At 36.8% G+C, this 27,847-nt stretch overlaps 1 protein-coding gene across 3 annotated transcripts in view; it reads right to left on the bottom strand.

The window, feature by feature from the left end:
* The window catches only part of DENND4C (DENN domain containing 4C), a 71,703-nt gene that overhangs the window by 10,671 nt on the left and 33,185 nt on the right, over positions 1-27,847 (bottom strand). For 2 of the 3 annotated variants that reach the window (XM_083883667.1, XM_083883666.1), the window contains exons 11-28: positions 24,535-24,635; positions 21,328-21,546; positions 20,197-20,342; positions 19,393-19,428; positions 19,035-19,165; positions 18,091-18,223; positions 17,425-17,631; positions 16,641-16,769; positions 15,779-15,923; positions 15,299-15,445; positions 12,989-13,114; positions 12,008-12,148; positions 9,573-10,720; positions 7,792-7,972; positions 5,958-6,067; positions 3,090-3,265; positions 1,887-2,069; positions 196-385 (exon numbers count right to left, since the gene is read on the bottom strand). In XM_083883667.1, coding sequence (XP_083739793.1) covers positions 196-385; positions 1,887-2,069; positions 3,090-3,265; positions 5,958-6,067; positions 7,792-7,972; positions 9,573-10,720; positions 12,008-12,148; positions 12,989-13,114; positions 15,299-15,445; positions 15,779-15,923; positions 16,641-16,769; positions 17,425-17,631; positions 18,091-18,223; positions 19,035-19,165; positions 19,393-19,428; positions 20,197-20,342; positions 21,328-21,546; positions 24,535-24,635 — 3,649 coding nt within the window. The remainder of the gene's footprint in view (positions 1-195; positions 386-1,886; positions 2,070-3,089; positions 3,266-5,957; positions 6,068-7,791; positions 7,973-9,572; positions 10,721-12,007; positions 12,149-12,988; positions 13,115-15,298; positions 15,446-15,778; positions 15,924-16,640; positions 16,770-17,424; positions 17,632-18,090; positions 18,224-19,034; positions 19,166-19,392; positions 19,429-20,196; positions 20,343-21,327; positions 21,547-24,534; positions 24,636-27,847) is intronic. The other variant, XM_083883668.1, reaches the window with a different exon arrangement.

Raw genomic sequence — 27,847 nt, 5'->3', positions numbered from 1 at the left:
AGCAGAACTTGAGTATTGGAAAAGCAATTTTAGATTAAGTGAACTAAGTTGGATTTTTTCTCAGTTGTAGGAAGGTGAAAATATACTTGGCCATTCCCATTCCCCAAATGGACAAGAATGCTAATAGTAGAATATTTTTAAGTTCACTGTCTTCAATATTTTTCTCTCAACTGAATATGCAGCTTCTCGACTTACCACAGCTTCCTGCAAACTATTTGGAAGACTAACTGTTGAAATGCCATGAGACGGTCTCTGGGAGAGATCAATGTTTTGCAGTGGACCTCCTACACTGTGGCTCCGAGTCAAGGACACTCCCCTTTTTTGTGGATTATTGGCATGTGTCTTCATGGCTGTGGGATCTGTAGTCTGTTCTTCTGCCAAATCACTGTGTGAATTTTAGAAGAAAATATGCTAATATTTTCAGCATTTCTATGGCAACAAGAAGGAAGCAGAGAAAGGCCGCCAAGTGAAGATCCCAAACCAATTTTCTCTATTAATAAGAAATTGTATTTTCTCAGTTAGCTCCATTGTTTAGGGAACACAGAACAAAATGCCTCTCAGATCAGTATAAACATCCCTTCAGAAAATCAGCTAGGTGTAACTTAAGTTATGAATCTGAAAGCACTGCAGTTCGGTACAGAAACCACTGCTCTTTTACAGCTTTACCTTGCTTAAAAAAACAACATTTCACAGTTTTGCCAGTCTGTGAAGATTATCTTCTTTTGACTACACTCATCTTTACTTCCTCTTCCCTTTATGTTCTAAGTGTCATAAACAGAACAGCAGTATAGCAGAAAGCAATTTGAAAATTGCATGCCGAAGTAATAATTGTGTCAAACACATCCAGCAATCTAATTTAAATAAACTCAGTCTTGTCAGATTTAACACAAGCAATCAAGGCATTTCCAGATCTGGGAATATTTGTTCTGTGCTCCTTACAATTTCAATGGCTAAAACTACAGCTTCAACTATCATACAGAAGAACAAACAAAGTGAAACAGAAAGTATTTGCTTCTATATAATCTGTAGAGAGAGAAAATTATTATTTACAGGTGACTTTTGGCCTTAAATTTTACTTTAGTTAAAAATATATTGTCATCAAAATTCAGATGTTAACATAAGCAATACCACCTTTAATGTATTAAGACTAATTACTTGATTGATTTAAGTTTTAGTTTTCTGACACAGGTATTACCTCATTACTCTCAGGCAGTAATACCCCAGAATTTCAAACTGAATGATGATTTAAAAAACCCCAAACAATTACAACAAAACGTAACCAATCCAAGCAAAAAGGTCACAATTCATAGCAGAATTATTTCAGTTCTTCCCTGGTCCAACATGATGCCTTCTCCTTAATGCTTTTCTTCCTCAAACTGTTTCAAAAGTGGAATTGTTTTTCAGAGTTTCAGTTTTACATAGTGGGGTTTTTTTTGTCATGGAACACAAGCTCAGCAGAAGTCTTGAGTGCTCCCAGAACTTTTCTGTCAATTTGTTCCAGCAAATTGATTTATTTTTTCCCATAATGCAGTTTCCTTCCTATTAAATCACACATACGGGAAAGGAGAAGCAATGGTCGAATTTCTGTGTGAGTTTAAACGGTGATTGGGTTTTAACCACACTGAGTAGAGGTTTTACCTATTCATCAACAGCAGATGAAGTTTCATTTCTATAGCTGTATCTCTAGAACCTACTCACTTGGTGGAATGAGTTTACTTCAAACTGATAAAAGCAAGCTTAAAACATGCAAAAAGTGAGAAAGGAAAGAGATCATCCTCAAGTTACAACTGTACTTCACCACACTTAGTATAAAAGCCAACCTCACCCTTTTAAGTGTGGAAGTACTGATGCATTTCTGACAGAACTAACAATCCTGTTTTACCTACCCCTGCTCAGCTGCAGAGCTGGTTTCTTCAGCTATGGTGTGGCTGGGCTGCAGGTGATCTGAAAAACTTATCAGGTCAGCAACAGCTGGACTGGTCAATAGTTTCTGCTCCAGAGGATCTGAAGTTAATGGAAGGGTGCCACTCTGTAAACTATCTCCTGAGGTACTTTGCTTCAGGAAAAAGCTAAAGTTACAACATGAATGGGAAGGAGAAAAATACAAAGGTAAAGATATAAGCATAAAATCATAAAGTCATTTTCTTAATTTACTTTTCAGAAGTAGCAAAAAAAGGAAACACAACATTAAAAAGCTTGACAAGAGAACATAAATTTCATCCTACTCTCACCACTGTGTCTTATACAGGCAGAGTAAATTAACACATAAAGAGATTTTATCTGCAAAAGAAGACATCCTACACTGGACATAAACCATTACAAGTGACCTCAGTTCATCATGGTTTCAAATCAGCACCAGTGTATTAATAGGTGACATCACTGAAAATGGTTGATGTAGTCTGTAATGTAACATTACAGACTACACAATCATACACAATCATAAGCACATGACAACCCCAATGTGTCTTGCTTTGCTAAGTCTCTGAAGTGCATGTTCTACAGTTAATACAGATGCTCAATTTCTGCATTAGAGAACACTAGTGGAACCGCTGTTTCACAGCAATAACAACTACTCTAAGAGCTGGAACTTAAAATTAAGTTCCATTTTTCACAGTGTAAAAGAGGTTAAAACAGTAAGCAGAGAAGCTTAAACTGGAGAAACAATAAGGTGGAGCATCTGGAACTAAAAGCTGCTAGCAAACTTCGTCTGGGAAAAATTCTTTGCTGACAGATTTAAAAAACCTCTTCATATGCTTTTATAAAATTTAAAGTTCATAGTCTTTGTTTTAACATCCAAATAAAATGAAAACTGATTTACACCTTCCTTACAGTTATGCTTACAAAGAAAATATGAAACGAAAACATGATAAAAAGGCAACCAGTTCTTTGGGTTTTGGCTGTTTTACAATGCAACTCAATAGTTTACACAACTTATAATTTTCTTCGGTACAATCATGACTGATTATGAATAGGCAGTAACATTCTCTTGTACATCTAGACAGGGAAAGATACCAAAGATCCTCTTGTGAAAAAATATAACCATGCACAGGTATGAAGGCAGAAATGGAGCATCTATAAAATGCACTGACCTTGCAGAGCCACGAAGGTCTTTAAATTCAACATTAAGCAAAGGTAGGAAGGTACTTTTACAGAAAGGGCAGGTAGTGTTCAAGTTTGAGTCATCTGCTGTCCACCCAGCCATGATTTCTTCATCATAAACCAAAGCATCACAAGCTCTACACTGAGAGCAGCTTGACATCAAGACCTAGAACAACAAAGAACTAATATTATTGGGATTATTTTACAATTGTTTCTTATAAGCTTAGTACCCACAGAAGTTTAACAGGTCTCAGAAGGCCAGTGGGGAGAAATGAGTGAGTTCACCACTTCTTTCTCACCATACTCAGAATTACTTCATTCATATTTAACTTTTACCTATGAAATAAAGATATTAGTAATTTATTTCTGGCATGGAAGAAGCATTACCCTAAAAGGCTACTAATTTAGCATTTGCAATTGCTTGCTTCTACGAAGACTTCAGCATATACAAATTTTTGAATTGTATAAGTAGATGCATGTCCACTTATTCAAAACTAATCAAACACAAAAGAAACCTTTATAAAAGGTGTCTTGACCCTGGCTGGATGCCAGATGTTCCCCAAAGCCACTCTAGCAATCTCCCTATCTGAGTGAATAGGGGAAGAAAAATATGACAAAAGGCTTGTGAGTCATGATAGGGACAAGGACATCATTCAGCAATTACTGTCACAGGCAAAATAAGCTCAACTAGGGGAAATTAATTTAATTTACTGCCAATTAAAAGTTCAAGTAGGGTAATGAGAAATTACCCCGAAATTTTAAAACACCTTCCCCCTACTCCTCCCTTCTTTTCAGGCTTCACTTTAATTTCTGGCTTCTCCACCTTCTTCCCTGAAATGGCAGATGGGAATGGAGACTGAAGATTATGGTCATTCAACCCATATTTTTTCTGACACTCTTTACTTCTCACACTCTTACCCAGCTCAGCACGGGGTCCCTCCCACAGGGCACAGTCCTACCCTAAGTACTCCAAAGTAAGCCCTTCCCACAAACTTCAGTTCTTTACTAGTTGCTCCAGCATGGATCTCCTGCAGGGTCACAAGCCCTGCCAGCAAACATGCTCCAGGCCCAGGCTCCTCTCCCCATGGAGTCATAGGTCCAGGAGCACTGGCCCCTGTCTATAGGGTTAGCTTCCTTTGGGCATCCACCTGCTCTAGGATGGTGTACATGGCTGCAGGGGCAGAGGGGAACTGTGGTCTTCACCACAGGCTGAAGGGGAATCTCTCCTCTGGTGCCTGGAGCAGCTTCTGTCCCTCCTTCTGTGGTGGAAGATACCTACTGACCTAGGTATCTGCAAAGTGATTTTTCTGTCATGTGTTTTCACTCCTCTCCTGCAGCTGCTATTGCACAGCATTCTCTTTCCCTTCTCATATACACTATCCCAGCATTGCTGCCACTGTCACTGACGGCCTTGGCCTTGCCCAGTGGTGGGTCCATCTTGGAGTTGGGTGCCTTTGGCTCTGTCAGATGCGGGGGAAAGTTTTGGCAGCTCCTCTTCTACCAAATCCTTACCATGCAAACCCAGTACAAGTGGAAAATCAGAATGTTGTGTCTTTGCCTAACAGAAGTCCCTCCACTATACTAGATAGAGAATTGGAAAAAAGGTGGCAAAATTAATCCTGTACTAACTGAAGAATGGACTATACACCTTGTTCCTCTTACTTCTTTGTTTCAGTTACATGGCTGAAAAACTCCAAAAAAAGTATCAAACACAACTTCTAATAAATTTTACAACTAATATAATTTAGATATGTCATTATAGATGACATATTTTATTATGCTATACCCTTTATATAATGCAATGCAGAAGCTTGACAAGCCTAGATGTCCAGAACACCAAACATAAGTGAAAATGACAAAGGATCTAGCAAAATAGCACTGCAGCTGGAAGAAAAGCAACCAAGGCAAACTCAGCGACCATTGCCTATGTATCTGAAATATGAAAGCATCTACAGGTAATAACTGAAACAGAGAACCATACTAAAACATTATTTCATTTGTTTTGGCTGGGATAGAGTTAATTTTCTTGTTAGTATTCTTTATAATCCTGTGTTTCAGACTGGTAACCAGCTCCAAATGTTGATTGACAATAGTTCAATGTTTTAGTTATTGTGGCACAGGACTTTACACACTATCACAGACTTTTTAAATTATTTGCACAACTCAGCCAGGAGGCTGTGAGAGGACACGGCCAGGACAGCTGACCTCAGATGACCAAATGAAACTGTGTAACATCAAGTTCAGAGATAAAACTATGTGTGTTTTTTCAAGGTAGCTCTTCCTTGAGGTGTCAGCATGCTGACTGATCTCTGCATTACTGGTGGTTTTTTTTGTTGTTGTTGTTGTTGTGTCTCCCTCTTTTTTATTTTTTCTCCAAAATTCATGTATTAAATTGTCTTTATCTCAACCCTCAATCTTTTTTTTTTTTTTTTTTTTTTTTTTTTCCTTTCAATTCTGTTCCCTATTTAAAGAGGATTAAGCAAATACTTGTGTGAGGGCTTTGGTGCTGGTGGTCAACTTATCAAAATTATTTAGTAATAGCACAATTTTCCTAAGGAAAATAAAATCTAAATCCCCACAAATGATCTGTTTTAACTCTAACTCCTTTCACTTCAAGTTTTGACTCTTCCTGAACATCTTTTTCTCAATATATATGATGGACGCATGAAAGTATTTGAGACACTCTTCTTTTTTAAAGCTGCTGTTGGACTCCAAGCTACAAATATTAAGCATCTCTGCAGTAAAAACAAGGAAAAATTGTTTTGAAAAAACCAACCACGATGCAACTAAATAGCTAATTAATGCATACTGCACAATTTACTAATTATTGCTTTCATCTATGAGTTTAATTATCTTACCTCCATTGCATAGTTCTGGAAAATGCTGGATAAACTAGTATTATGTGAAGAGCTGTGCTCTGATTTTTCAGAATCTAGAACTTTCATACTTCTTGGGAATGAAACTTCACCTGTACAAAAAGAGTCATTTGAGTTTTGTGTTCAAGCAACGAATCATTAATCCATTCCCAAAGAAAGTAACTGCTGTTCAACCAAGGCAAGAAAATTGTACCAAAAGATCTCCAAAGACAGGAAGGAGTATCTGTAACTCACTGACATTACAGTTACAATATAGATAAATATACTGTTCATGATTAACATTTCAAGGTTATTTTCTAATACAATATATCACAGATATAGTAAAAGAAAGCATGAACCAAAAAAAACAGACTGTAAAAGAAAACAGTAAAAGAGACTGTAAAAAGTAAAGTAAGACTGCCCAATGTACATTGACCAAGTTAGTCATGATTTCTTGAATAATACATCCATATGTACACAGAAAATGCAAGGACAGCACCACGTGAGGCATATGATACCAAAACTACCATTACTGCACTTAGATTTTCCCTGATTAACACTGGACTAAAACAAATAGTCTTTCTTTGGTAATGCTACGTTTTATGGTTATGAGCCTTAACCAAGGTTATGGTTATGAAGAAAAGGGGAAAAGGAGGTGGAATACATTCATTAAAAGGAAATGGTTGGAATCATTCCTAGAAGGCAATATTATTGAAATTATTTTTTACATGCCCAAATTTTTCTATTAAAAAAATCACCACCGATATCCCCTCTTCATAAAGAAGGCTCCTCTGTTTTTTCAGCTCAAGATTATGTCTGTGAACAAATTTTACGTACCCTGTTGGCTGCCACTCTTTATAGTTGGCTCTTATATTCCCCCTAACTAACTGGAACTAGAAGATATCTTGTCCAGATTTTGCGATACAGGGCCACCTTATCTCCAGTACGCAAGATAGTTCTTCCTCTCTTGATGCAGACAGCTTTACAATGTTTGCATTGCTGAGGTATTGCATTGCAAAGAGACCTAAACCAACCCCACAGCTGGTTCAGAAACACATCTTTTTTCTCAAAATAAGAATCAAATCTAACTGAATTAAATCTGAACTGAAAATTACTAGATTTATTTAATTCAGTTTTATATCTGGCAGGGAGGAGGAAAGGACAGTTTGCAATAGGCTCACAGTCATCAACAATCATGTATTTTCCTACGTAAGTTCAAATCAAGTATGTATCCAACACCTCCTATTCCCTGGTAAAGATTAATAACTTTTAGTGTGTATTGCTTTAGGGTTTTTTGTGCACATGGAACTATGGGCTTGTTCCGTTGGTTTGGTTTCTAAGGGAAGCTCCAGCTTTCCCTGGTAGACACCTGTCTTTCTAAACCAAGACAGTTTGCCCCTTTCCTCCCTCAAATGATCTGTCTCTGTTAGTTATGCAACTATTTGCAGTTCTCAAACTGCTCAGCTTTTCTGTATTAATATTTCACTATTAATACTTTCAAGGGTTTTGTGACTTTACATGAATGAGCAGGTGTTTCTTGCTGTAACTAGTTAGCAATCTTCCTATCACATACACAAGAAGTATTTTTATGGTTAAACTCATACAAATTGTATCAGCTTTTTATACATTCAATGAGGAGAGAAGCATTAGCTACTTGCTACTGCAAGAGAAGAGTATAGAATGGAAGTAAAGATTTACTTGTAATTCTTTTAAGGGCTTGAAATAATTTCACATTATCATAGGTTCCACTGTTTTGAGTGATTTCACATGCAACAGTTTTCCCTGTTAGTTGTATTACAATCAAGTTATCAGGGGAAACAAAACCAAATCATCTCACCTGCACTGTAATGCTGTCTTCCTACATCTCCACCACTGCTGCTACTGCCAAGACTAGTAGTGCTTTGTGCAAGCTCATTTGTAAGTAGGCCTGGGACTCCAGTTCTTGATGACAGGTTATCTCCTAAAATATTATCTTCAAAGCTCACAGGGAAGTTAAAGTCTGGTCGATGGCTTTCTTCCTTTAATGCAAGAAGAAAAAGTAGCATTTTTGAGTATTTCCACATCCATTATTTGACTTCCATCTTTATCCTAGAGAATAAATAGTTAAGCTAGTAGATTAAGATAAATCCTGATGTAAAAAAAAAAAATAAATTATGAGATGTAAGATAAATCTATGAGCCCCAAAAGGTGCAGATATTGGATAAAGCAGGAGGATATTGAAAAACTGACACATTGAGTGGCAAAACAATAGGGATATAAATTTCTTCATTACAGTAGAAACAGGAGAAATGATGCAGAACAGCAATTTGTCAGACATTACACAAAATGAAGTAAATACCAGAAAAAAGGTTCAAGTTAAAGTCTTATTTTCAGAATTGAAGACAGGAAGGAAACATACCAGCTGAAATGTTGCAGCAATAACTCAGTCACCAAAACACAAGATGCAACAAGGTATAATAATTAGATATTATATTAGGTATAATAATAATAAGGATATTTTTAAAAGGTAAGTTAAAGAAATAAAATAGGAGAGAATGAAATGATGTGTGAAGAAAACTGAAATAAGTCACATCCTTGGATTAAACAAAATTCTATGCAACAGGTCAATCTAATAGAAAGGCACAGAAGAAAACACAGATCATAGGAAAAAACCCCAGGAAAGAAAGCAAGGCAGCAAGATTTCATTGTCACAGGCAATATCTGGTTAAAAAAAAAGAAGAATTTATTAATATTTATTTATTATTTGAGACCCCATTAGTAGTATCAGTTAAATTTGTTTCACATAGAAATAAGTCAAAGTTATCTTTTCCTTCTCTACTTTTTATGAAGGCTGGTCAAAGCAAGAAGAATTTGAGAAACGCAACCAAAAGCTATTTTAATACCTTGAGGAGGAGAGAAAAAAGATCCTTAAAACCAAACACCTGATTGAGGCATTAACTGGATCAAGGTGAGGCCTTTCTAACTGAGAAAACTGTGTTTGAAGGCACAATAACAGGACATAACAAGGAAAGAGGAAGTTACAATACTCATCCTTTTATATCCTCCTCATTCTTGTCATTGTGTGAAATGTTTTACTCTGAAAAACACTCTATTAGTCACAGAAGAACCATAACATTTAGTTTCCAAATTTCTGATAGGTAAATTTACTAGATCTCAGGCTGTACCTTACTACTTTCAACTTTGACCCTCACCAACTTGACTTCCTGCATTTGTAATTTATTTTCACATAGTTTTCTAAATTAAGACATAGCTTTCTAAATTAAGACAGGGCAGTATGGCATCATTTAAGATGACATAAATTTTTACTTACCAGAGTTTCTTGATTCAATTTCTTCACATATAAATAAAAAGATTAATAAACAAATGGGAGAAACGTTGAGAACAAAAAGCTAAAACTTACTGCATTGAGACTATCTAATCTGCTTTTTTCTGAAAAGTGTTGTTTGTTTGTTTGTTTTTAATGGCAAGGAAAAACACCATAGATAAAGTATAACTTTTATTATCTAATACAGGTCAATACTTAATAAAAAACACCACCTAGAGAAGCAATCCTCTGGACATAAAAGTTAGCCCTCTAACTTTGTGTCTTCCAATTTTTTTATACTGAAAAACACTTACCTCATCATCTGAGTAACTATATGCTGATGTTACAACTCCCCACACCTTACTGGCCACATTGGCAGCCTGCTTCATGCTTGATCTCAAAACATCAATTTTTGGTCCAGACAGTATATTGTCTAACTTCAGATTGGATAAAGTTGTTACAACAGTTCCCAATGAGCCATGTGGAGAAGAACGACCCAATCCTGTCAAAGACAAAGACCGCTCCTTTTGAACTTGTGAATGAGTTTGTTGCTTTGATCGTCCAGTGAATGTTTTGGATCTGGAGACAGAAGGACTTCTTCGATTTTCATAATGCTTGGACGATGGCAGGATGGGATCCAAAGGCAGGCTTGATCTCCTTTCTTGGGAGTGACCAAGTATACCAGAAGCTTCTGCTTCCTTATCCAGCTTGTGCAGTTCCATGCTGGGAAACTTACTACCCAATGGGTTCTTCAAATTCATATAGCTCTCTATTTCATCTGCCAAGTTACGTGCTGCAACTGGTGACATCAACTTTTCCCCAGGCTCTGGATAACCTGGTTGTGTGCTGTCAGTGGCTAGCAAAGAAAGAGGGTCCAAGCCTACTTCAACATCTTCCCTTTCAATAGGCTTAACCACTCCATAAAAGCTGTTTCTTTTAGTGGTTGCATCTTTGGATTCTGATTTCTGGTTTTTAGACTCAGCTGACTGTTCAAGATTCATGTCTTCCACTGTGGTTATGTTTCCAGCTCTTCCATTCTCAAGATGCTCCTGCCCTTCCCCAGGTTCTTCCAGCACTGGTGAAGACCTATGTTCTAGGTCCCAATCAGTTGCAGTAAAACCACTCCAAGTGCCACTTACGTCAGAATCCTGCTGGTCAGTGATATTTTCAAAGCTGTGGGATTTAGTCATGTGAGAGGGTGAAATTTTGGCCCCAGATAAAGCTGCTGTTAGGATCTTGGCATCTGCTCCCATCATTATTGCTATTTCTTTAGAATGCAAGTCCAAGCTGCCTTTTTTCAGCAGCATTCCAGCTCTGCTTTCACTACTGAAACTGCAGCTTCTCTCTGAAAACAGTTTTTGCCTCTTCTGTCTTTTTTCACTTGTTTTCTTAGGAGAAACATTATCAAAGACAGTATCTTCGATTGAATCCTGAGTTATGAACAGTGGGCTACAGACAGTTTCTAAAAGAGAAAATGTATTAATAACATGGTATCCATAGCCACCAAAAATGTTTATTTCCTGAAACCATGTGAAATCTCAATCTCCTTACATAGAGAAGCACTGCAGTCTCAAGATATCCATCAAGAAGTAACACTAGCATGAAAATGTTATTTTACTGCAAAGGCATCCTGCAGATCAAAAGCCACCTATTCTTTGCAGTCAAAGCTGTTTATGGCTTCTACCTCCTTTCCCTGTGCCAACACCCAAAGAGTACTATAGCCATGAACTAAAGGAAATGACAATTTTAGGTAAAAGTTGCTCGGTTGGTTTTGAGGTTTTTCCCCCATGAGCTACATTCACAGATTTAAACATCAAACTCCCTAGTTCATTCTGGTTCTGAAAAATACTACCATGTGTGTCTGCCCAATACAGATGGATTGTTTCATTTATGACACAGCTGTATATTTAGAAAATGCTAATTAAGTTTAGCATGAGGAGGATATAAACTAATATTTTAAATGTCCCTGTTTCCTCAGAGTAATTGGGAACATTTACTATCTAGATAGCTGTGTTAGCTAGGTTAAAATCTCTGTAAGTTTGGAAATTGTACTATATTAGGACCTCAAGAGAAGACCTGTTGTACCATATCCACCTGCTGGAGGATGTTTGAGTCTCACGTCAATGCTGCTTCCTGGCTAGCCAACAGTTATCACAATAGTCAAAATGTTCCAGGCAACTTATTACCCGAGACACCATTCTGTGCTGTCAAGCTACACTGAAAATGGACTATCTTGTCTTAGTAAAGGACAAACACAAAGGCAGAAAAATAAACTGATCCCCAAGATTTGGCTTTTATATATCCATAAATCTTCCTCATCACAAATCTTGGGACAAGTAAATTAATTTTGTACGGCACAAAGACAACACACATTACTCCTGCATGATAGATTGGCAATGTAAGCTGCAGGAATAGAGACTTGTCCAAGATCAGCAAGGTTTAGATGACAAAATCAGGAGTGGAGACACTACTTCTCTTTGTTTCCTAATGTATTACTGAAACACTCACAGTGCAGGCAGGGAAAATCTTGATTTCAACCTACAGAACAGTGATTTTCAGCCCTAGAATCCAGAGCTTTCACCTGCGCCTATGTCACCTACACAGGATAATGGTGGAAAAAGCAAACATTGTGCAAGACATCTGCACCTTGAACAGAAGATTTGTTTCTTTTCACAACACAAAACAGATTGCAAAACACTACAGAACAACATCAGGACTTGAGCAAGCTCTGTTTCACCCAGTGGCTCACCATTACTGCTCTTCCTTCCACTGCTATCAAAAATGCCTGATGGAGCTTTCACAATACTGTTACCCCAAGCAGGTGGATCAGCTGGACTCTGACTTTCTATATTCAGCTGTTGCTTTTCATAAGATTTTTCTGTAGAAATCTCTGCAAGAAAGAGAATGTGAACATCAGTATATATGGATATAGATAGAGATACAGAGATATAGAGATACAAAGTTAAGTAACTTAGTAATTATTTGCACTGGTATGTAAAATGTAAACTCCAACAGTCCACTTAAGTAATAACAAACTAAAGGATCACTCCTACTAGGTTCTGAGCATTTCCTGGAAGCAATGCCCAGAAAGGTTACAGCTGCCAGCATTATGCAGAGAGTGCTCAGCTGTTCACAGGGTTATAGCATTTGCCAATTTCTCCCCATGGTATTTTTTCAACTAACCCAAGCAGAGTAAGAACAGTAGCTCACAAATTTTCATGCAGGGCTATTTGTTTAATGAGAGGCTTTTAAAGCCCTAACTCGCAGAAAGGATCTCATAACCCAGATATGAAACAAATTTAGTAATGAAAACAACAAAATATAGAAAAGCTAAGGTCAAAATTTGAACAGAAGACAGGAGATGACCATAAGGCAGTCTATAGCTGGGAAGAGTTTGTAAGAAAAAGTAGTGCTTTTTATTAGGTCAACAAGTGCAGTTAAAAATTGTCAAAATTTCAAACAGATAAATGAGAGGAATGGAATGTAAATTACTGCATACCCCAACGTTTGTCCAATTTTTCCATCTATATTACGTTAATATAATAAATAATAATATTTCTACCTATACACATTCCACTGTATAATTTAGGGCACATAAGTAGAATGAAATCTGTTGTATTCTGAGCCTCAGAACATTACTAATTCAATACATTGGGTATCTGTGTTAATCTAATGCATGAAACATATTTATTACCAAAAGCCTTCTTCAACATAAACACGCATACTTAACCTCCTATTAAGTCTTCAATATTAGAAGAAATATCTTTCTCTACTTGTGTTTCAGCCGCAGGAAGACTATCCTTATCACCTCTCAAAAGTCCATCCTTGGATCTGTAACCCTGGTCTGACTGACCACCTGTTAGAAAAAATACAAACACATGCTTCAAGTTCATTTTTCTTTCTAAATTTATTTTTCAATAGGAAAATAAAGGATCTGAAATTTACTTATTCCACATGTTGTCTCTCCAGAAAAGTTTATAGTGAGATCTCCAAAATTTCTAATCTGTGGAAAGATCTACTCAGTGATGATTACACCAGAGATAATTTGGCTATACCAATCTAAATTTACTTTTCTAACCATATTGAATATGGAAACACTATGAACACTAGAACACTAGTGAACCCTAGAAACACTATGGTGACTAACTTTTTAAAGAACTGTATCTCCTCTTATTCCTTTCCTATTACATTAGCATGAAATATTTAACTGCTGGGTAAGCTGAATTCTCAAATGCATTAACAAAAGAAATTTAGACAAGCACAGCCATAACTGAGCAAGCTTCTAACAGTGAATACAGCTCTGGAAAAAATCTGCACTATAAACATTGCTATATCTTTGTATGCCAAAGTATAAATTGTAATAGAAAAGAAAAGTTAAACTATAAACATTTTTTAAAAAGTCTGATCCTCTGCTATAGCAGTTAAACTTGCCAGCTGTAACTCACTAAAAAACCAAAAGTTTATAGTAATCAAAAAGGTCTGTCACATGAAAAAACCCAGAATGAGTCTTTTCTCTGTTATTGTTATCTAAAGTGTTGCTGCATGTGCAAAAAGAAAAAAATACTATATGGACATATTTCTCAGCAACATGTTCAACAGGATTGTTTATGTACTTCAGAGTACCTATTATCACTTATTACTGTAACAAAAAAGTGTGAAAGGTGTTAGGAAGCTCTGTAAAACTTGGGTTGACAGATACAATTCATCTACCATACACATCACTGCTATTTATTTTAGCAAAAGTAACAGCTATTTAAAAAGAATTTTTAATTCTGGAGCAGCCATCAATTATTACATTTGGCTACTGTATTAAAAAAATTATATATAGAAAATTAAGTTTCGATATCTTTTGGTGCTTATTTTCTCTCTATCAGATTTTCAATAATTTTAGTGTCCCTGCCTTGAGCAGAAGTGCCAATACCCCATCAATAAATGGGTGAATTACCTGCAGGAGTAACATTCAAGGGTAGAAATAATGCACACGTGCATCCAAGGCTTCACACCATAAGTCTGCACCCCACACCGTGATAGCCAAGGACAAATGCGGCACCCAAGAGACAGCAAAGAGCAAAAAGCAGAGCAACAAAGAGCAGAGAGAAGGGAAGTTCAGTCATCTAGGCAGACATATCAGTTGAAGCATAGGAATCAGACTCAAAGTTCTCTTTACAGAAGGGCTCAAGAAATTAAAAACATGAAGAGTGTGCAAGAATCATTTTGTACATTAAGTTTTGAAGTATACACAGAAAGGATGTTTAGTTGAGACTGCACAGCTAGGATGTGATCAGTACCAAAGCAGGTAAGAAGAACCATGCATTTTGTCTTGCCATTTCAAACTATTAACTTCCTGTGAACTCTTTTTACTTCAGTTTGTCAGGAGGAATGCACACCATGTTTAATGTGGAGTTTTTCTCTAGCTTAACATCTGCCTTTCCATTTCCATGCTGTCTCCTAAAAACTGTATGACAAGGTTCTGATAATTTCTGTATTTATTTCAAAGTTTAGCAAATACTATTAGGACACTTGAATATAGCCTTTAAAAGCATAGCTTACTATACTCTAACATAACATACTAATTCCCTGAATGCTAATTAGACCTTTCTGGGATATTATCAAGTAAAAACATTTTCAAGTGTTAACCTTCTAATCATCTCACCAAATATCACTCCTTTCCTTTCATGGAAAGATTTTACATAGACTAACACTTCTGTGAATAAATGACAAAAAATTAAACAGCCTCATATGTCAGAGGCTTCATACCTTTCCTGAAGGTTAACACAGAAACCAGAGTACATGAGACCACAGCAAAACTCTTATTTTACTATAACAGTAGCTCTGCTATGGTACATTCTGAACTAAAGTATGACGGGCAGTAAAGGAGAAATGTTCAACAATAGTGTACTTCTTCTACACAAGTTAAACTCCACACTACTCTACAGCCTCAAGAAGGGAAAGTACTAGTTGAGAAAGGAAAATCAACAGGAGACTAGAAAATTCAGCCTTTTGGGGAACTGTTAGTAGTAAACCCAGCAGAATCTAGTACCTGTGCTAGAGTGATTATCAACGGAATCAAGCCTGACTAAGTCACTGACGAAGAGGGTGTGCTCCCCACTGTTAGCATCATTAGAACTATCCACGCTACCATGGCTCACCATGTCCCCATCACTTCCAACTGTGGGACTCCGCAGAGCTAAAGACATGAACAAGAGCTGGTTAGTAAGAGAGGACTTCATTGTTCAGGTTTTTAAACAAATCTAACCTCTTCAGACAACAGTAAGTACTTCAGCTTGCACACATAAAATATGAGTATGAAATTCTGACAACAGAAATCAAGATAATTAATTCTTCAGTATGGAAAAGACATTCTAATCCTGTTATAAGAATCAAGTTGGCAAATATCAATTTTTATATATTTAAGGACAGATTTTCCAATTTCAAAAGCCACAATTTTAGCTGCAATTCCTCAGAAAGCATGTCATACCCTTGTTCACCAGAAATAAATCTATTTCAACTAACTTATTACCTGATATCACAGGCACTGGTGGGCTCTGCGTTGATTTCTTTAAGCACTGCCTAAACTGCGCTGTGCCATGAAGTACATTTCGTACCTTTGTCCACAGGAATATGCCACTGCGGTTACCGCTAGGCCAAGAAGACTCTAAAACTGCCTGCAGAAAAAGACATTCTTGCAGTAACAAAAACAGTAAGGAAGTTACATTAAAAAGCACAGTATGATTAGAAGCTTTTTCTCCTTCCAGTTAAAAAAATATAAAGCATTTACTGTCAACCATGTGAAGTAGGACAAATAACTGAATTTTTATGAGCTATTCCCTTTTATTCCACAGCTCAGTACACAATAGCTGAGTAAAACCAGACAACGGATCAAAATTTCTTTAACACAGTGGGTTTTGTTCTTATCTATATATTTTGATAGCAACAGAAGACCATAGTACCATCTCCTTTCTTCTTCCTTTATATAGTTTAGCACGAAGTTTCATCAGGATATTATGAGAACTTGAAACCAAGGAAAGAGGGGGAGTCTACTTCAACTAGCCTAATTCCAGCCTCCATCCATCTTGGATCTTGCTATCTTAAAGAATACACCTTAGAACAGATTTACTTGACATGGAAGCACTAGACGGTTCCAATATTTGCAAATGGAAACAGTGTAAATCAAGAGAACTTTTGGTTAGCCAAACAGCATGAAAATGTAAATTTAACAGTATAGAATCATTTAGTGTAGGTTCAGTCATTCCGTAAGCATGTCCAAAAGGATTGCTTGACCAACAGAATCAGCAAATCCAAGTGAAGAACTTCAAGAAATAACCTTAAAACATGCTACCAGACATTGGGAGTGACAACTGCAAAAGACACTGGACCCTTACCTTATTGTAATAACCATAGGTGATGGCATTTGGCTGTATTCCAGCATTTTTCATTTCAAAAAGGACTCTCACAGCCTGAACAGGTTGACCCCACAGTCCACAGAGCTGCATTACTACTCTGTAACAGACCTGAAAAGATACAGAAATGTGTAAATGGATTAAGGACAAGAATTTTGAAGCATCTTCAACTCTTTTCTGATTTCCAACTTTTACACATATAAAAGGGAAAACTGTGAGAACAACTAGTTAGTCCGTAATATGCTACAGCCAGAAGAGGGAATAAAAATTAAATAGCAAGTCACAGGACCTGAAATAACATCAGCGGTCACACTGTTGAGCATGCTGATTTTTTTTTTTTCACTCAGCTCTTCTATTTGAGAAATAAAGAAGGTAAGAAGGACAACTTGCTGCTGTGTACTGTGGATACCACTGAAAGAGTAGTATGCTGCACACAAATCCATCATCCCTTCAGTGCAGTAAGGCTGCAAAGCATTAATTAAAGTGCAATAAAACCCAGGGATATTCAAGAACTTCCTTCTGGAAGTCATCTGTGAGAAGACTAGCAACGCTGAGTTGGAGTACTTGACCCAGCAGACACTATGCTGGGGATAAAATAAGGAATTAATTTCCAGTTGTTGTAGTTAAGCTTACTTGAGATGATTTTAAGGTAGCTTTAATATAGGTCAAACTGTAGTATGCTTAACCTGGTGGTGTTAGCAAAATTGACTGTATTTGCACTTTGTCTTCTATTTCACAGTCGTAACTTTATTTGATTTCCACTTGCCTCATCTAGTGGTTCCACATCCGTTTTCCTCATTTTAATCAGAACATCATATGCCTGTTGCAGTGCTTTGACCTTGGGATGTGCAACTCTGACATAGGCCGGCAGACAAATAAACCATAGGGTGTAACTATGACTGAAGAGACACTTAGCCCACTGGGAGGGGCTTACATAATACTTCTTGGCTAATTTATGGGCTGTTTTTATCTCCTGTAAGGGTGAAACAAAACACAAAAGCAGTCAAAAGATATTAACATCTCGAATCTAGAAATCTAATTCAGATACTGGCTTCTTAAGAGTGAGCATTTAATAATAATAGACACATATTCAGCTGAAGATCCCTTTTTATCTTTCATTCTCTTATTAAGACTCTCTGCTGGTAAAAACTAGTATCAGGATCAATCCTTTTTTCCCACACTATGCATTGATTTTAATTTAATTTTATATTACAGCCTGATGCTTAAAAATGCATTTGACAATAAACTGTAATCTCAGATGATAATTTTTAATCTCTTCTGTTCCATTTATTTTTAAGTGTTCATTCTGAATACTTAGAGAAACCAAACTTCTAACAACATTAACTTACAGTACAAACAGGCAGCAGCAGTTTTACCAAGAAAATTTGTGTCTCTAGTGATCACACAGTGATTACAGTGAGACTCATCTGACCTGTTTTGTCCTCTTTGCCATGAGTGCTGGACTATTCGAAATGCTGCTTCCAGCTGGGTGTCTGCTGAAGGAGAGCTTGAGCTCCTGTGGCCTGTCAAAGAGCTTGAAATCTAGTCGTGGGAAGTTTTTATAGCTATGTAGATTATTAAAAAAAAAAAAAAAAAACCAACAAAAAAAACAACAGAAAATAAAAGTTTTCACATACCTGCTCGTAACAGGAAAGCCATACAAAGACAAGGGATATGGAAAAAAAATTACAAACAGGAGAAAAATTCTTGTAGCTTTATTCACAAAGATATTACAAGAAGATGCCTTGGACATTAAACCTCCAAAGACAATGGAAAGAAGAACCACTGCTAGATTGCTAACCATGAAGGTCAGGGGAGCATAGACCATGATTAAAAGGATAACAGCAAAAAACAGAACCGTCATGATCTCCAAGACACTCAGGTAGAAACAAATCATACTCTCATACTCAGAGTGTCTGAAACTCCACACTTCCTGCACAGGGCTGAAAAAGACTCAATGCAAGAAATCTGGAAAGTGGAGCGCATGTTTTGCTCTTCTGATTCATTGTGTGCAGATCAGTAGCACTGGGTAGACTCACAACCCACTTTTCATCATTCCCAACATGGAACAAAGAGCACTGCACTTGCTACAAAATACAAATGGCTCAAACAGAAAGGATGCTGAATACATGCAGGAAAGTGTTACTATAAAGTTGGCAAGAAGCAATTTAAAAATTAATACCATAATTCAACATTCACACCCAAACCACTGACTTCTAGAGGTTCAGAAATTTACCAGAAGCTGGGCAGTTCATTGCTTTCAAAGAGTTCTTCTGAACACTGCATTAAGGCAAATCTTGCACCATCGCGGAACATCTGCCCTGCTAAACATCATAAGCACTCTAGTTTCACTCTTCATGACTGTCTAACTTGTACCTGTATTTTGGCACTCGGTCCTGTCCATCATCAGCAGGTGGTTCTGGTGGCATTATGAACACGGTGTGTTCACTTTTCTGTGACTCATCAAGCTCAATCAGGCGTGTATCTTCAACAGAATCTACATCGACCTGAAAATAGAGTTTGTACATTAAGTACAGAGTTTGGCTTTGTAACAAAATGTCCTTTTCAATGTCAGTTATATTAAAATGTAAAAATGTATTTAATATATGCCATATTTGATTGGCTATATATCAATTATACTTGTTCTAATTACTCAAATATCAAGTCCACAGCCTTGTCTTTCCATTTTTATTCCATGATCAGATATTCCTAAACATTATCAAGGGCAAAGTACCTTCTCTCCTTTTTCTGTTCCTTTATCTGGAAAGAGCTGGGAAAAGAAAAAAAAATTAAGAGTTTCTTCTCAACTCAAAACAAAAATCCTAAATAATTCTATTAAAGCTGTGTCACTTGCTGATTGAAATATTAAAGAAACAGAAATCTTCCGTATTACTGTAGAAGCAATTAAGCTCTATTTCAAATACTTCAGTGAAGAATTCAGTAATCAGAATGCTTTCAATCTGCTCGCATTATCTACTAAATATAAAATCCTTAATGTATCAAAGGAAAAGGGCTTTCATTTTGTTTCACTGGGAGAAAATCTTGTTTTTCAGCTATTTCCAATATGACAACCTGCAATAATAACAAATTATTAACTAAGTAATCTCTAGATGCATACCCCACATTTAGCAGAGAAAGGAAAGGCAAATTAACTTCTGTCCATTCACAAATGTTAATCTGATTAGAATCAATCCTTCACTAAAGACTCAGTCTATAAGAACTTGTTAAAATGAAGGTTCTGTCCAGAGATTGTGGGAAAAACTATAATGATGTTTTTGGTCATGGCACACGACCACTCGTAGAAATCCCCCATCAGGAGGAGGAAATTAGCATTTAATGGGAAGATATGGATTGCATCTTGCTAAAGTGTCAGCTACTGGTAATTCTCACATTATCTTATAGATTGACATACTACAGGCCTTTAATTAAAATTTCCCCCAACAACATAGAAATTATGACCATGCAAGAAGATGAAGAAAGGAAAATGACAGTAACACAAAGTGAACAGAAGAATATTATTTAGTAGAGTATTTTTCACCTTTTCTATGCAGTCATCAAAAAATGCCAAGCCAGTATCCTTGTCACTCACAAAACTGCACTCTTCAATAAAGCGGCTGAATATCTGCGTTTTGGTGAGATGTGTGTAGAACTTTGTATAGGCACGGTCTCTGCTTTTTAAAAATCCTGGTTATAAAAGGGAACACACAACTAAATACCAGTTAAAAGTTCCCTAGGAAATTAACACATGAAGTGTGTTAATAAACATAATTCACATAATAAAAATTACTTAAGACTAATATGCAAAGTATTTGCTTTATCAAAAACAACTTGCATTTGGAAGATTAACACAACAGCATTTTAATAGCTATTTTTTAACAACCTTGATTAATCAATTACACCCATGTAATCCCTTCTTACTCTGTTTGTGATTCATTACGCAAGAAAAAGATGACCTTGGACAAAAGCATCCAACAGCTAGAACAATACTAAAATAAAAATTGCATTATTCTGAAAGGTGATTGGCCTGATAAGGTTAAAAAGTCTCCAAATGAATACCTAAAAATCTCTTCTCAAATATTTTATTCAGTAACTAAAAAAAACCCCAAACTCAACAACCCCCGAAAAAGCAGCAAAACCCAAAACACCACCACAGACAAAACCCCTGTGACATTTTATGTAGCATTTAAGTCGTGAACAGATCTGAATAGTTAACAGTGATGAGAGAAGTGACATTTGCTGACTATTGTTTATTGCTTTGCCATATTTCTGATTTCTGTCCCATTCTCTACTATTTTTCAATTTCTGCCAAGGCCATTACTTCACTCCTCATTAGGGCTTTAGCATTTTTGTGTCATACAAATTGAGAAATATTTTTTCATTCTTGAGAGCTGCCCTTGTAGAATATGCCATGATGAAAGGGCATCATGCTACTATAAAAAAGCTTTTTCTAACACTGGAGCTAGTGCAAACCTCCAGTTCTACGTGTATGTATCTGTGTTCCAATCAACTCTGAGTAGCTTAACTTTAGGCATTTTAAACGTCCAATTTTAAACACTGCCAAGAACTGTACAACCAAAAGGAACTTTGACCTTTTAAAGTTATGCAGCTCTTCAGCTCTAAAGTTGTAACACTGCTAATGCTATCAGCAGCTTGTTTGCCCCACCCTGACCTTGATGATCAAACAAGGAATCGGCAGCAGTTGCTTTATTTGAAGGTGCCTGTGTGATTGGCTTGAGAAATGTTCTGTAACCCTTCAAAATAGACGCCATGAAACGGAGAAATGCTTCCTGGATCTCCATCTCTAGTTCCATCATCTTCTTCTGCCAGGAGAAATCTGCCTCTATAGGAGTCATTTCCACTGCAGAACCTTCTTGAGTTTTCCTGTGAACTAGTAATGAGCAACACATACAGTCCTTTAATAAAAATTCAGTGCGTTTAAACATTTTATCTATTTGATTATGTTCTTAGGTGATAAGCACTAGAAATCCTGTGATCCAATTGAACTGGTTGACCTAAAAGGCAGGTTACCCCAAAGGTGCATTTTTTTAACTCATGTAGCAGTCTGACATAAAACAAGGATGTCAGCTCATTTAATGTTACTCCATACTCAACTGAAAATAATCATTCAACAATAAATTGACACAAACACAAAGCACTATGTGTGGTAGTTTTTTCCACTCCCTGTCCCAACCAGCTCCTTTTGGGCTGCTACACAATCTCCAGTCTCCTCAGGCATTCTCTTTAGACCACGGCCTTGATTAATGGCTCCTGAGCAGTTAACGTCCCCTTCAGTTTATCAGAAACACTGGCTGTTCTTAGGAACTGCTTCTGCCTAAAAAATAGTTCTTGCCTAATAGATAGCCTTGGAACACTATTTGCCTGAATCATAGCTCAAACAGAACAATATTACTATTGTTATTACTACTAGACATCCAAGGAAAATTCCCGTATTTTTCAGTCAATAGGATGAAGACTGACAGATGACTGAAGACAGTAATTTTGTGGCACTATGAAGATTAGTCCTAAGCCAGACCCTCTGAGCTCTTCTGGGCATCTTTGACTGCATCTCATTCTGAGTGGGACCTCTCAGAGCCCACCATCTCTCCAGTTTGCCATAGTCTGAGGACCATTGCTGAAACCTCCTGACAGGGTCTGGGATACCCCCCAGTACCATGCAATCCTCAAAGCTCAACCTATGACTCCTTGAGTGTTATCAAGGGATAGGATTATCTCACTGAACTCAAGGTGAATTTTTAACAGGTACATACACCTTTGCACTCAAGTCTTTGGGTCTGTGTGCATGTATGTGAATGGATTTAAACACCCAATGGCAAGCATAGTATGCCACAGTATCAATCTCAGATCTGAAATAAAGTTACTGTGGTGCTTACAGTAAATCTCATTAAATCACTTTGTAGATGTTTTATCAGTCAATGGCTAAGTGCTGCTAAATCCTTTAGACAAACCTGGGGCTTAGTTTGGACTTTAGATCTGCCTCCTTACTCTAAGGCTAAGTTTGGATTCAGTCACACCTAGGCTCCATCAGGAATTTAGAAAGCAAGTGGGTCCTCTCTGAAACTCTTGACTCTACAGAAGGGTTTCTCCTAGCTCTTCATACCCTTGCCCCTTTGCATTCCCAGACTTTGTTACAATCGTTCTAGCTTGATTCTAATCTGACTTTCCTTTTGTGCTTCATCCATGTAAACCAGTGATAGAGTGAATCCTGCTACTGAACATTTTTGTGCTTTTGCAAATTTATATGAAACCTGCTTTTGCTAATACCTTTGCTGGTGATTCTTTAAGTGACCTAAACCACTCCTTTGTTACAATCATGTTTCCCTTGTTCTGAAGAATACATATCTAAAACTACTTTTCTAACATCAATCCTAACATTTTGGTGCAGCAAATGGTAGAAACAAGAAAAAGACATTTAGAGTTTACTCTTGCAATCTTAAAAAACCAGCAGCAGATATTGCTGAAAATGACAGTTCAACACTTACAACAAAAATATGAGTTATAATAATAAAAAAACCTTTACATAAATACAAATAAATATTGAAACACAGCTATCAGAGTATTGCCAAAATAGAAAAATTATGTGTCTTGAACACTGGCTGTGTTCAAGATAGAATTAGGAAGTAGTTCCTAATGAATGATACACACTGCTGATAAAAGTAAAGTTGAGATTTTCTAACAGATGAAGTAAAGGCTATTTACAAGAAAAAATCATAAAAAACTAAGGCAGGAACACCTATCTCTTAATTACTACCATTGTTTGCTTTTGTCATTTATTAATTTAATGCACGTTAGGTACATAAATCATAGTTTCTTTCCCCATAATAATATAACCTTACATACTCTGAACCATTTTACCTAAAAGGATCCATCTACAGTTAGAATGAAACAATACCTGAAAACTGCTAGGTCAGTTAGAACTTCAATCTTATCTGTCAAAGACACTCTGCTGAAGACAGTCTGTCTTTATTTTTCTTTTGACAAAACAGTTTGTCAAAAATTAGCTATTCCATTATTGTGGTAGAAAAGTCATTATCTAAGATATCCACTAGCACTGGACCCTGGTAACTACCACCCTCTCAGCCTCCCCTCTGTGCCTGGGAAGACCCTGGAACAGATCCTCCTAGAAGATGTGCTAAGGCACAGAGAGGACAGGGAGGTGACTCAAGACACCAGCACAGCTTCATCAAGGGCAAGTCCTGCCTGACCAACACAGGGGCCTTCTATGATGGAGTGACTACATCAGTGGGCAAGAGAAGGGCTACTGATCTCCAGAACTGTGTAAAGCTGCTGACACAGACCCCTCCCAATATCTTCTCTCTCAAGTGGAGACAGATGGATTTAACAGGTGGACTGCTGGATGGATAAGAAATCGGTTGGATAGTTATCACCAGTGATAACTGGCATCCCTCAGGGGTCCATATGGGGCCTGTGTTATTTAATATCTTCATCAATAACACAAAAGGATGGAGTGCACCCTCAGACAGTTTGAAGATGACACTGAGCTGAGTGATACTGTTGACATGCCTGAGGAATGGGATGCCATCCAGAGGGACTTGGACAAACTCAGGAACTGGGCCCATGGAATCTCATGACATTTAACCAGACTAAGTGCAAGGTGCTGCATGCTGAGTTGAGGAAACTCCCAGTAACAACATAGGCTGGGGAATGAACAGATCTCTGCCAAGGATTTGGGGTGGATGAAACGCTGCATATGACCATGAGTAAGGGCTAAAAAAAGAGATTAAATTCTAAGAAGTCACATTAAAAAAGTCTAAAACAAATGTATCACATTTCATGTGATAGGAGGAAATCATTACATTTATATATTAATTAGAAGTTTTTATTTTATCTATGTCACCTGCTGCCAGCTGTGGGTGCAGCTTCTTTAAGGTGCTGAGAAGGCTTTTACATGGCTTTTTAGGAAACTGCTTCCAGTTGATGGTTTTCTTATCATCTGATCTAAAACACAGGAGAGACAAAAAAGGACATATAAAACACAGACAGTATAAAAAGATTAATGTCAACAGCTTAAGTCACTTCATTTACAGAAGATGGTACCTTCAAATTATCTTGAAATCTTGTAGCTATAGCTATTTGTTAAAAATAAAAAATGGGACTGACATAACTCAGAATTTAATTTCTTCAGATACAGAACCATATAAAGTGAGTAATGAGTAGAGTTTCATCCAGTCTGCAAGGAGGATCTGCCTTCAGATTTGATTCAGACCTTACAATAATTTCCCTTTCAGATTTTTTACCAGCCTTGCTACTATGATTTAAGCACACTCTCTTATATGTGCTTATTAAACATGGTCTATTCTAGCATGAACCTGCCATACCACTGCTGACACAAATAAAAGCAGTTCTAAGTACATGTTACTGAAAGAGGCCAGATCAGTCCTGACCATCAGAACTTGATGGTCATACGGTACTCAGCTATATGGCTACAGCAACCCAGTCCCATCTTCACAGTCTAACAGGTACTAGAAAGACTGGGAATTCAGTTCACAGTTGGAAAATGATGCGGTTGATTAAGCAGTGGGGTAAACTGCCTAAAGGGATGTTCATCTTTAAGGAGAAAAATGGATACAATGCTAGACCTTTTTTAACCAGTTGGATATAAATAAAGAGTACGGAATAAATCCTGAGAACTCCTATGCCTCTTTCTGGAAGGCAGAAGATGGGAGAGATTGCTCTTACAGAGACTATAACAAACCTCTTTGCCACTAAACCTAACCAGTTATTACTACCCAAGCTGATACTGGCACTAGTTGTTTTTGTACTTTGCATCTGCGAAATATTTGTTCCGTTACTATTTGCTTTATTGGCATGAACACAGAAATATCTTAGGAAAGAAGCCAAAGTTTCTGGAGTTAAAGAAAAATTCCATGCTTATGGATGCCTTTGCCCATTCTTCCCCCACAATAATGGCATGCCTATAAACAATATAAGCGGTACTATTCCAAAAGTGACAGGAAAGAAATCCTGCTTAGAAAATAAAATGAACTCTCAAATCTTTGCCCTAAAAATGCTAGTTAACAATGAAAACTCATTAAATATCGCAAAGAATGTTAAGAAAAAATAAAAAGCAATAAGGAAGATGCTGAATGAATAAAAGGCCTTTATTATTTTTTGGTATAGCTTAAGAAAGATAAGCTCTAGAAAGACACTAGATAGACTGATGTACCAGAAAATATCTAATTTTTCTGAAGTTGTTTTTCTATTAAGCAGTCTTTCCAAGTCAGCAACAGGGCTGTTAAATGCTTTTACAGCTAAATAAACAAACAAATAAATCCAGCACTACTGCACTGCCATAGAATTATAAAGGGACCGAAACCAATATGGATAAAATTATATTTTAAAAAAATCTTTATTTACTAATAACACAGTATTTTCATAATTCTGTATTATCTTCAACACAAAGTGCTTTATGGAGATTTGGGCTTACCTACACACCTCCAAAACTGAAAGATATACTCCTTGCCAGGTTAAAAATGCTTCATAAAGCAGGTACCAATACCTCACATCTACCAAAGTCAAATGTTACAGACGTCAAATGCTACTTCCGAACTCCTCTGGAAGTCAAACATGTTGTATAGATAGGATAATTGCAAAATGGGGAGCAAAACCAGAAGAGATCAATTTGTTATTGAAGGAGAAATGGTCTTATAAGACAGTAAAAGAAAGAGTAGGAAAGCTTTTCCAGTTGACTGCCTCCTAAGAAGTCAGCCACTAGGAGATTTTTAGCTCAGCAACCGATCCAAATAATAGTAGTACTTGGTCTTTCTAACAGTCGTAGAAGCATCTTGACATCCTTATCTACTTGCAAAATCTCCTCAGTTTATCTCTATTTTTCGGCAACACAATCGTCAATTTCCATTCTACTTATGAACAAAAATACAGAGGTATTTCTCCCTGCAAGTACCTTCAAATAAATAAGTTATCTGTCATGACTTTCTTCAATATGTTCTTCTTTCACAACACCTATAATTATTCTCTTGGTGGCATAATACTTTGTTATAAACTGATGAAAAGGCTTTTTGATGCTTTTTGACATGTTTTTTTATGGGGACTTAGGGGAAGGAGAAAAAAAACCCAGACCAAAAAACAAACAAACAAACAAACAAACAAACAAAAAAAAAAAAAACCCCACAACCAACCACCACAATTTGCTCCATTGTTTACCATTTCCTGTGATGTTACTAACAAAACAAAGCATGTCAGTAATGCAAAGGAAACACTGGCATCGGTAGAGGAAGGGTCCTTCTGAGACAATAAAAATTAAGAAAGCATTTCACTGATCCACAGATCAAATTACTAACTCTATCTCAAGAGTAAAAAAAAAAGTCAAGAGTTAAAAAATGACAGGATGAGATAAGTAAAACTCAATTTTCCGAGAAAGGATGTGCACTTGATTTAGTGATGATCACCCTCATCTTGAACTAGCTTAGACATGTCTTTCTATTTGTGATCTAGTTAAAAATTGAAAGGTAGTTACTAAACACTTGAAAAATCTGATTTTACATTTCCGTTATTTGTAGTCACATTAAAGAAACCCAGAAGAATTATTATGAATTAGCCTCTTCTCAAGAAGGTACAAAGCAATTGTTCAAGGAATACTTCAATTTAAGAAAAGTACAAAAAATACAATAATTAAGTTAAAATATGTTAGAATTAACATAGCAAAGACACCAACTTTTGCTTGATGGGTGTTAAAAAAATTTGGTCCTTGTAACTTCAGAAAAATTTCTTTATTAACACTAACATAAAGTAGCCCAAGTGTAAGAAAGTATCAAGAGTTATTATGAAAGATCCTGAAGCATTCATGTTCATGTAGTTTGGAAAAGACCTTTAAGATCATCAAGTCCAATGACTTACATAACATTGCCATGACCACCACAAAACCACGTCCACCACTAAACCCAGCATTGTATCTACATGTCTTTTAAATATCCCCTGGGGCTGGTGACTCAGCCACTTCTCTAAGCAGTCCATTCTAATGCTTGACCACTAGTGAAGAAAGTTTTCCTACTATCTAATCTAAAGCTCCCCCGGGGACAACTTGAGGCCATTTCCTTTGCCCTGCTGCTTGTTAAGTAGGAGAAGAGACCATCCTCCACCTGGCAACAACCTCCTTTTAGGCAGCTGTAGAGAGTGATAAGGTCTCCCTC

Source organism: Zosterops lateralis, assembly GCF_965231275.1.
Source record: "Zosterops lateralis genome assembly, chromosome: Z".
NCBI classification, from domain to species: Eukaryota; Metazoa; Chordata; class Aves; order Passeriformes; family Zosteropidae; genus Zosterops; species Zosterops lateralis.
Note: the sequence above shows the minus strand (reverse complement) of the source record. Positions and strands in the feature narration are given on the sequence as shown.